The 11,745-nt window shown below is 36.7% G+C and overlaps 1 protein-coding gene across 5 annotated transcripts in view; it reads left to right on the top strand.

Moving 5' to 3' along the window:
- The first annotated feature begins 142 nt into the window (after positions 1-142).
- LOC112058377 (sodium/potassium-transporting ATPase subunit alpha) overlaps positions 143-11,745 on the top strand; it is a 94,278-nt gene continuing 82,675 nt past the window's right edge. For 3 of the 5 annotated variants that reach the window (XM_024099164.2, XM_024099163.2, XM_024099165.2), the window contains exon 1: positions 178-253. In XM_024099164.2, the coding sequence (XP_023954932.1) occupies positions 230-253 (24 nt within the window). In that variant the 5' untranslated portion in view covers positions 178-229. Of the gene's footprint in view, positions 254-11,745 lie in introns of all 5 variants that reach the window. The other 2 variants (XM_024099166.2, XM_052888161.1) reach the window with 2 other exon arrangements.

Below are 11,745 nucleotides of genomic sequence, written 5' to 3'. Positions count from 1 at the left end.
TAGTGAACATAAATGATTAAAAACGTTTAATTTACGAATTTTATTGTAGATATTAGTAAAATGTCCATTATTTACTTTATTTATAACTATAACACTGATTACTACAATTCAGATAATTTTCTATAAAACATAATTTGGCGTGTATCCAAACTTAAATCTTATCGATTTGAAATATTTGATACCAAACGTCAACTACAAAATTTAAACGTCAAATTGTTTGTGTGTGAAAATGGCGTCGAAGGAGTCTCTCGATGTAAGTGCAATTTTAATTTGTTTTGACTTGATTATGTAGCAATTTTACTGTCTTTTTAGATACTTTTTTGTATGCAGGTCTTAGTGTTTTTATAAAATAATAGATTTGTCCAGTACCGATTGCGTAAAACGGCGTAAGACCACGCCCTAGCTAACGTAAAGCAGAATTTTCAATTTCGGCGGCTTTTCTCCAGATTTTGAATTAAAGTGCTCTGCTAATGTTCTCTAAATAATAATGAAATACAAAAAAACTGCACTTTTAAAACTAAACATACTTCGATGTACATTAAATCGCACAACTTAAATACCAGCGGCCACTGCGAGCCAGATTATTGATTTCTTTGGATTAAAGATTTTTATTAGGAAACTATTTCATTCAATACAATAATTCGATGTTTTAAAATTACCTTAATGTGATTAAAGCTACGTACTAGATGCCAATAGCCATTTTATTCTGGAGTTAATAAGTATATATACCAATAGGTACTAGATCACAATGAATAAATTTTTGCAGTAGGTCCTATATCAAAAGCTTGTACAAAAAAGTCTAGCTTATAAAATATTAAGAACAGCGTGAATCCTCAGTGCTACTCCTAGTTAAATAAAATTCTGTAGTAAGTATTTCTCGTTGAAGTATCTTCAGGAAATCATAAATTATTGAAATGAAGTTCAGTAGGTACAAACCTCTGGTATCTGCATTAAACCTACCTAACCTGATCCTAATTTACATTATGGTCTGAGATTCAGCATTAGAAATATATACTTACCCTCATCTATTATTTATTAATGATAATAAATAAATGATAGATAATGTTGGCAGTGACCTATTGCTAATAGGTTGCCAAGTTAAGTTGCAGCCAGAAACATTTTTTATAAATATTCTAGGAAACCATGAACTAGATCAACCCATAATCGGCTCACTGCTGAACTCAAATCTCCTCTCAGAATGAGAGGGGTTAGGCCGATAGTCCACCACGCTGGCCCAATGCGGATTGGCAGACTTCATACACGCAGATAATTAAGAAAATTCTCTGGTATGCTGGTTTCCTCACAATGTTTTCCTTCACCGTTTAAGACACGTGATATTTAATTTCTTAAAATGCTCACAACTGAAACGTTGGAGGTGCATGCCCGGACCCGATTCAAACCCTCACCCTCAGGAATCGGAGCCAGAAGTCATATCAATTGGGCTATCAAGGCTCTACATATAACACTAATACATTTAAATTAAACATAAAATAATATTACATGACTAAATCTAACTGATGAGGGTATTGCTTATATCTGGCAACCCCACAGTTGCAGTGTGAAAGCAGGCAACCTTAATTTTTCAATTTTTTTTTTTATTCTAATAACTAGAGTATGATTTTTTTTAACCAATAAGAGGATAAGGAGATTAAGATTAAATAAATTAAAATAAATAATAATAATTTTATATATTTTATCCAGCCTCAATTAAAATAGGCAACCTATGGAAAATGTGTCAATGAGAATATTTTCCATAATTTATTTATTATCCCAAATAAATAACATGAGGGATATATATTTCTCATGCTGGATCTCACACTATCGTCAGCAATATAGATAATGATATTAAACAAAGTTTGCTAAATCTGTATTTATTGTTGAGAGACTAATCATTAACAACTTGGTTTACTATTTCAAATATTGCTCTGAAATTGTTAGTGAATATTTCTCAAAATAGTCAAACCGTGTTTTCAGTAATGCAGACACACTATACAGTGCAATGACATTAAAATGTATCTTCAGATACAGTGCTTTGTAATAACACTCAATATGTGGTCCTTGTACATGGATACATATACTGGCATATGTACATGAATAAATTTTCAAGACTCCTAAAATCCCTGACAAAATTTTAATTAGCAATTGTCATTCTAGAATAACCACTGATTTAAAATAAGCCACTGTTTCTAACAAATAGTCTTTTTCTTCCTTTGCCCTTTAAAAACTGGTGGTGCATAGGATTGAAACAAGTTTTTTCCAAGCAGATCTAATGCTGTTTCTTCAGCTTTATTCAGGACAGACTAGCAGCCATTAACTCCTTTCAATGGAGTGTTTCTATGTTGCCTTAGGTCTACCATGCCTTCTCCTAAGATAACACTGGAGGTTCTCTTGTGTAACACCTGATAATCTGCATAAGACATGCCCTATCCAGATCTCACGCTTTATTTGTTTGAGAATAAGTAATTTAGTCTTACTCTTATTTATTCTTAGTCCAACCATTGCAGCTTCCTCTTTCAAACAAATAAGCTTAGAAACTTAGACACAAAAACAAAGAACTGCAATTTCTTACAAGTGGATGGTTTTGTCATGGTACTGCAACCTCAATTGGATCAAAACTCAACTTAACGGTTGACCAAATTGACATAACGCCTAATGCAGCCTTGCGCTATGTTGATCTCCAATCATCAGAAAGCCTTATCATATTACAATTACTAAAATTCAAAATAATTAATTCAAATCTGTTAATGAATATTTGGCCAACTTGGCAAAACGCGTATGCAGCTTTTCACTATTTTTACCGCAGGTCATAAAAACGGCTTATTTACCATGATAATTTGGTTACAATTACTAAAACTCCAAATAACTAGAATGTGTTACTGAATATTTGACCTCCTTGGTAAACGCTTTGCACTACGTTTACCACTAATCATCAGCAAGCATTATCATCATATTTAAGTTACAATTACTAAACCTTCCAACTAATTAGATCAAATCAGTTAATGAATATTTGACCAAGTTGGCAAAACGCGTACCTATGCAGCCTTGCGCGGTGTTTACCGCGGTTCGATACTGGCCACTACGCCAATTGAGCGCATCCGCATTTGTATCAGAGGACACAAGCACGCTCCAAGACGCGCTCATCTTTACCCAAGGTTAGCTCGCAATGATATACTCAACCCTAGATATGCAGATTTCGTTGGGCTGCTTGACCAACGTTTATTCATCGATTCGGCTTCTTACTCATCGACGTAAATACTCAGTATTCAAAACTATTGTTTATTTAAATGTAAAATCACCATGACTTGAAAACTGCTTCACGTACTAAAATGAAATTAGGCTTGTATGGTTATAGTAGACGCCCTCTAAGAACGGATTACGCGATTGGGCCTGATTAAAGGAGTCTAAGGGCGGACAAAGTCGTGGGCATCATATTTATGAACGTACATAAAGCTTTTTGTACGTTTATAAATATTTGCAATTTTCAAGAATATAAATAGGTACGTATGTATATATTTATAAAAATATTGTAAAGCGCCCTAAAAACTAACAGTTCGAAACTTATTAACAGTTCGTACAGTCCATGTGAAGTATTTTATGACAAATTAAAACTAAAATATCTCGCAAAAGAAATATGATTTCGGCGTTTGCTGTAAACAATTAGTATTAGACCAAAAGCTTGGGAAAGCCAGGCCTGCTAGCTTCCAGAGGCACCACAGTCCAAACTCCATAATTGGCTACCTTACCTACTTACCTTACCTTACTTATAGCAGGACTATAGTCTGACAAGCTTTGAGGCGTCCTAAAATAAGGTATGTCTGGCTATCGAGCAGGATCTCGGTATATATTTATGATACTTTTATATCACACAAGCCAGTGCCCCGCGGTATCACCTGCGTAGTTGCCGTTCCTGTGAGAATACGTATAATATAAAGATATAAAATATAGCATACACTCACGAATGACGTGCCTTTTTAGTCCTGAAAGAATTTTCAAAATCGGTTATGTATAGCTAAAGATTACCCCCTACAATACCAAAATCTTTTCTTTACCTCTTTATAAATAAAATTATAAATTATATAGATTATGAGATCTATTCCGTCTAGTCTAGTGGCAAAATATGTAATATAAAATTATTCGAAGTCTAAGCTAACTATATCTAAGGTATTTTATCCATATCAATGATAAACACCGGTGTACAGGAAAAATAGCTACACTCTAGAGTAGGTTGTGTTTTATTGCGGACATCGATCATAATAATAATATATCCTCACCTCAGTGTTCTATGTGTTTCCTGTCCGTTTATATACTGCACTTGCCGTAGGAAATAACTGCCTATACCGGCAACCTTAGTGCGAGTTAGCAGATCTCGATAAGAAGAGCAACTTTTTCGCATTGTTTTACCAATTTTTCGGGCTTGGACATTTGGATGTAGTCTCGAGAGTCGATATTTACAGCCGATATGCATATTGAGAATAAAAATTCAGAGTAATCTGCCAAACTATAATTTTTTGGCAAATTAGTTAATTGTGAAAGTCAGAAACTTCATGCTGTACGCTCCCTGCCTCTGTTCGTATAAAAAATTTAGTAGCGCCGTCAAGTCGCTTCTCAGAAGCTCCTTGCTCCCCGAAAACTAGTCTCAGATCACTGCTGCTCATATCCGATGTAATTCTTATTTAATAATTTACTACAAAAAGTCATCAAACTGCGATGGAACATTATTAATTTGATGTTACATAAAAAATTCGTTGGATTCAAAACCTGTTATGCTTTCATTAAGATTTGACTGTTATGACTTATCTGATTTATCATTATTGTATTGGACGTAACGATGTACAAAATGTATTAAAAATGATTATTTGACATTAATTAACATTATAAACTGATATAATTCTAATTCGCAAAGCTGAAGTGGCAAGGGGCGGGCCACATAGATCAAAAAGCCGATAGACGTTGTCCCTAGGTGCTGGAGTGGCGACCCCAAATCGGAAAGCGCAGTGTTGGTCGACCCCCCACTAGGTGGACCGAAGACATCAAGCGGATTGCAGGAAACAGCTGGATGTTGGCGGTTCGAGACCGTTATGCTTCGAGGTCCATGCAAGAGGCCTCTGTCCAGCAGTGGACGTCCATCGGCTGGTAATGATGATGATGATGATAAACTGATATGTGAGGCGTAGCTTTTATATACATATGCATATTGTTGCTATACATTGCATATATTATGGTAGTTGTGTACCTATGCACTATATTATATGGGTTTCAGATACGTGCCACAGACTTTAATATGTTACTTATAGAGAACGTACTCGCCTCGTATAAAATTTCCCCCGCATTTGCATTCTGCGCATATTAAAATTTGCCATTTCCTCGCACGTTTAAATATAACCGTGCGAGTATAACAAAATGAGAATCTTTTGAAAAGGCACGCCAATGTGGGGAAAAAAATGCGACTCGCCAAGTTATTCAGACTGTTCCATTCATGGTTCGATGTGTGAAGTGAATCACACAATGTTTATTATATGGGATGGGATGGGTTTATGAGGTCGTTCTATTCACGCGTCCGCACCGGCCGTAACTATTAGCTCTTTATGGGATTTAGAACGAGTTTATAAGTGGTTAAAATATGCACATAATATAACATAATAATTGCTATTAAATGTGTTGAACGTTAGGATCCAATCGATCTTAAATCTAAAATCGATTGGATCCTTCGTATCGTTTTGAATTTTAGATTACTCTTCACACAAAAAAAAATGTAACATAGATCTAATCTAATATTATAAAACTTGCTGTCACTAATCAGACATTGTCTTGTGAGAAATTGCTGACTGTCTTGTCAGAATTTGCTGACAATAGTGCCTTTCGTCCTGTAAGATGTTGGAAATGTGAGTTTATGACCAGTAATAATCTGGGATTAGAATTGTTTGTGGGTTGGATCAGGACGTCGATTTAAATTCGTTTTATAACCGAAGAGCTACTGCGGTTCTATCGAGGCATTCATCAGTGTGCTGGTGAGTCAAAGCTCTGACTGAAACAAAGATAAACTTGGTGTCGGTAATCAGACGGTTCGTCTATAGCGAGGAGCTGGTGACACAAGCGCCTATCTTTCTGTAGGATGTTAGAAATTACAGGGAGTCTTTATTAGTTTTAAGATTAGGATGGATAATGACGTAAATTTTAATGCGTTTTATAACCGTTAAACTACTGCTGTTTTATTGAGGCATCCATCAGTTTGATAATAAGTCAAGACTCTGCATGAAACAAAGACGAGTTTCGCCGTCAGTTATTAGACGGGTAATCTAGCGAGGATCTGGTGACACAAGATCCTATCTTTTTGTATAAGATGTTAAAAATGAGAGACTTTATAAATGTAGGATCAGAATGGATTGGATGAGGACGTGCAATTGAATTCGTTTTATAATCGTATTGCGGTTCTATCTAGGCATTCATCAGTTTGATAAATCTAAGATTAGGATGGATTGGTTGAAGATGAAAATCTCAATTCGTTTTATAATCATTGAGCTACTGCGGCTCTATCGAGGTATTCATCAGCCTGATGATGAGTACAGACTCTGAATGAAACAATGACAAACTCGCCGTCAGTAATTAGACGGGTCGCCTAGCGAGGAGCTGGTGACACAGAGCCTATCTTTTTGTATAGGATGTTAAGAGTGAGAGTCTTTATAAATGTAGGATCAGAATAGATTAGATGAGGACGTGCATTGAATTCGTTTTATAATCGTAGAGCTATTGCGGTTCTATCGAGGCATTCATCAGTTTGATCAATCAAAATCAATCATCAGTTCAATCTAAGATTACGATGGATTGGTTGAGGATGAAAATCTCAATTCGTTTTATAATCGTTGAGCTACTGCAGCTCTATCGAGGTATATCGTCAGTATGATGGTGAGTCAAGGCTCTGAATGAAACAAAGACAAACTCGCCGTCAGTAATCAGACGGGTCGTCTAGCGAGGAGCTGGTGACGCAAGTGCCGCACTTCCCGTAGGATGTCGGGAATGAGAGCGTGTCCTTATAAACCCGCCGTGGGTAGCCGCCGCGGACCGAATCCGGTCGCCTGTACTGTGTCTAATGGTCAAATTTAATATGGCACCGTTGCTATACCAATCCCGAGATATACACCACGGTCTAAGTATTTAATATTTTATATAAATTATTGCAGAATTACTACCCAGCTAGGCTGTCCGTGACCGTCTAAACTAATGCGTATGGAACCGTAATCATTGGTATAAAGTTAACGAATTTATAGTCACTATTAATCACTATAAAATTATTATCGTAATATTTAAAAATTTGTTAAATATGTCCTATATTGAAAATAAAAGCATTTTTCAGAGCTGCAAACGCCAGCAGCAGTTTGTTTCTTACCGAATTTAGGATTTTTGTAATGTTTATATGAATGTATCACTTTTACCGAAGGCTTTTAACGTGTTCTACGAGGCATGGGGTGTATCAACTTTCAATGTTGAGAATTTTTACTAACATTTTCTTAGAAGAAAAAATAGATCAATATTACATAGTTCGACCAAGTTTCACACCCAGGACTTAATGTTCAGAAACCCCTTATGATAACCCCAGTGGTTACCTACCCTGAGAGGTTCTGGTGACTAAGGAAGCAGTTAGGACATGTTATTTATACTAATACTGGCCGTCGCCCGCTACTTCGTCCGCCCTTATCTATCCGTTCTTAGTCTAGTAAAAAGTCTTAGTTCTTCCGTCTTCTAACTGTAAACTACCTCCCTGCCAAATTTCATCTTTGTACGCCAAGTGGTTTCGAGATTTCGTGATGAAATGACCTTTCGCATTTATATATTAAGATTATGAAGAGGTACAGTTCTACTGAACCGATTTTGAAAATTCTTTTACCACCAGAATGCCACATCATTTGTGAATGGCAATGACTATATTTTATCCCCATATTCTCACGGATACGGGCACTATGTCGGTGTAACAGCGGGATGTCGGCTAGAACATACTTATTTTGGTTTGCTCACATTTGATACGCCATGCCTTCAGTTTGGTGCGCAGTACTATATCAAGATGTACAGAACCGATTATGAAAATTCTTTTACCTCTATAAAGCTACATCATTTGTGAGTGTCATAGACTATATTTTATTGCAGTATTCTCACGGGAATGGGCACTGCGGGGTTTCAGCTAGAACAGACTTGTTTTGGTTTGCTCACACTTAGTATGCCTTAGTATGCCATGCCTTCAGTTCAGTGCGCGGTAATGTAATGTAATATGTTGTGTAACTCAGACGAGCAGTAATGAGGATATTATTCAGGAGCGCCCGAACGCCAGGCCGCAATGCGCCGCTGGTACCGAGGCTTAATGAAGAAGCTACACACAAGTTTCATGTAGCTTACTTACGTAATTTGCCACGGTTTTGTTTCACCAGAACTTCGCTTACTTTAACCTTTCTTCTTTCTTTCTTTCTTCAACCACCAATATATAAAGAGGTTTTATAAGTTCAACGTGTTTTTATAATGTCTGTGTGGCTGTGCCCTCGTAGCTTCAAAAAGAGTGGACAGATGTTTTTTGTTTCACAGAAGGTAATATGATTGGAATGGTTTATAATAAATAGCTAATCTGAAGATGTCATAATTTTTCCATTTTTTTTTGTAAAACAAGTTTTAAGCTGTAATATTCACTCGAGATTGGAAAAGTATTCAAAATTAATAATATTAACTATTGAATTCAGAACTTTGAAGTTTGACTGTTTTGTAAGAGCGGTTTCAGACTAGCGTTTTATACGCGCGTGTGAGCTCGTTTTTGTAAGCGCACACGTTTTGGCACACGCTCAACTCGTACGAGCGTTGACGCGCTTCTTTGAGGGACAGACATCTCAGAGATACTGACACGACACCACAGGTTTGAGTGAATACGCCGAAATATGTCCGTTTACACGAGTCCGGTTTTTGAAGCGCGTATGCTGAAATGCCCGTATACGCGCAAAAAATACGCTAGTCTGAAATCACCCTAAGTCATCCGCCTCGGTCACTTTTATCATGAACATCTCATAGTGATCAATATAGATTCAAACATTAGCACCCTTAGCTTGCCAACCCTTATTGGATAGTGTGGCGGGTCTAAATCGTCTCGCCTGTAAAGAGAAAAGCCTGACTATGTAGTGGGCCAATTAAAATAGTCATTTGACCCAGCAATGTCGCTATAAAAATGTAAGGCGTGGTCTGACGTATTTTCTATAACTGTTAGTATACTGATGGGGGTAACAACATCTTTATATTACGTAACAAATGGTACGTCTTCATGTGACTCCGAAAGTAAAACGAATAAAAACGCGGCTGATGGTAAAATCGATTACGTCTCTAACGGCCCGTAATTTCGTGTAATATTGAAGTGGAAGCAGACGGCCGATGGGACCAAGGTCGATACCGATAGCAATAGATAAGGTTATGCTTGCCAGACGCAGGCTTGTACGTTTATTACGTAATTCGATTCGGGTACTACGGGAGGCTTCGGTGTGCGCGGTTACATCAGTAAGCTACGCGGGCCTAATTTTAAGAGACGAGTTTTTTCCTCCAAAATACAAGACCAAGCTGTCTTGTAGTTTGGATTGTTTTAAAATATATTTTTATAGAAACGAGGGGTAAACTTTGAATGTTACAATCCAGATTTTTACTATTATCAATAAGTGAAATTCTATTTATGATAAATGGCATTATACTGTCTAAAATGCAAGCGGGTTAACTTGAAAAGGTAGAATTTTACTCAAATAATATCCCTCACTGGCTTCTACGATTGTCAGCCGGGTGGTACTTAGGAACAGCTGAAAAATACCACTAAACCAGAGCGAAGTTAAAGCTAATTACGAAAAAATAAATAATTGACTAGAGCTGAAAATTTAACCTATCCTCCTGTTATAAATTAAGGCATTCACAACTGCGCTCAGTCCGCAACATCGTTTATAGGTACTTATATAAATCACTGAAAGGGCGTGATATCTACTATCATAACTCACTGTCCATAAATGAATAATACGCGTGATTTATCTATTCTACAACGAACTTTCCTGTTTATTTCTGAATCTTATATCTGCTAATCAAGTTTATGAATAAAATTTCACAGACCAGTCTTCTCTAAACATTATTGCTCTTTGGGTTATATAATATATTGCGTGCGCTAGCCTTGCCGAGATAAGCTCTTCAGGCGGCAAGGGACGTATTTCGGCTATAAAGCCCGCTGACTTTGAGATATCTGGAATTCCGCACTGAGGGCTAGAGGTACGGTACAATCAATCCCAGACGCGTGCCGCGGCTCCTTATTTAACGAAGTTATGCCTTTATTTCGAATTCTATGTACCTACCGTTCAGTGTTGGTCAGGCTTTCGAGACTAAATTAATGGAATTTTGAAAATCTTAAACTAAGTTTTGGAGTTCTCTTATGCGGGTTCCAGCCTTGCATGTTTTACTGTACAGTTAAACTGTAATAACACATAAGGACACACGGGTGTTTAATATGTACAGTTAGATTGTACTGTTAAAACTGCAGGTCTGTCCATCTACGGAAGTGCTTGAAACTGATATTAGAGATATCCTGTCACCCCTTTCTCGTAAACCTACCACCTTTATGTATTTTTTTAGCCGGAAAGTATATTTTTACAATTCAACGCTTTTGACATGTCCTGACTCGTCTTTCAGGCATATATTTTAAGTAGCTGAAGCCGCGCGGTTTCACTCGCGTAGTTACGTAAGATAGTAGAAATACGTGGATAGTATATAGTCTATAAGCCTTCCTCGATAAATGGGCTATCTAACAATGAAAGAATTTTTCAAATCGGACCAGTAGTTCCTGAGATTAGTGCGTTCAAGCAAACAAACAAACAAATTCAACTATGTCTAGGTCTAACTATCTACTCGTGCCAATATAGTGCGCTAAGCACAATATACGTGATAGATAGATTTTTTTTTCTCCAAACACGAATGAAACCTCTTTCAAAGTTACACATGCCGCATTGCAATTTGCAATGTATACGCCTGACGCCGCTAATAACCCACCTGTCTCTTCATTAAGAGAGTCCTCTTAATTAATGCTAGCTTTGATATTTTCGCCTAGTCATCTAAGATACAGGTCAGCACTACTTAATCCATATCCCATTATAACTACCCTCTCATATTTCACATCCCCCCCATCCTTCCATTAGTGTTTGTATCGCAAAAGATCTCTGTATTCTTTTGAGCTGAAGATAATGTCACCGCAAATAAACCTAAACTTAATGGATTATTATACCTAATAGAATCCCGCATTTTTCCTCGGAGAAATTCACGTTCAATAAGTTTTCAAGTTAACAGATGTGACAACGGGGTCACGCTATTTTATATGTCCACGTGTGAGCGACAGAGCTTCCTTCGTTTTATTTTTTGTTATATAATTTATATATAACAAAAATAACTATTTTATAGGTCATAACTAATTATAATAAAATAGGTTATATCAAATTATAACAAAAATAACTATTCTATAGGTTATATCTAGATATAACATTTCAAGTTTCATGTGGCAATTATGTATTTAGAAATCGTAGATAATACTTATCTTTAAAAATGAAAAAAGCGCAAATCTCGAGAACGGCTGAACCGATTTGGCTCTGCTGTCGATTTTTTTAGAATACTCCTTGAAGTACGAGGATGGTTCTACTTAAGGGTAGGGGAGGAGTAGTGTAGGCGTACTATAGGGTAGGAGAAGGTAGGAGTAGGGTAGAGATT

The sequence above is a fragment of the Bicyclus anynana genome, chromosome 21, assembly GCF_947172395.1.
Source record: "Bicyclus anynana chromosome 21, ilBicAnyn1.1, whole genome shotgun sequence".
Taxonomy (NCBI): domain Eukaryota; kingdom Metazoa; phylum Arthropoda; class Insecta; order Lepidoptera; family Nymphalidae; genus Bicyclus; species Bicyclus anynana.
Note: the sequence above shows the minus strand (reverse complement) of the source record. Positions and strands in the feature narration are given on the sequence as shown.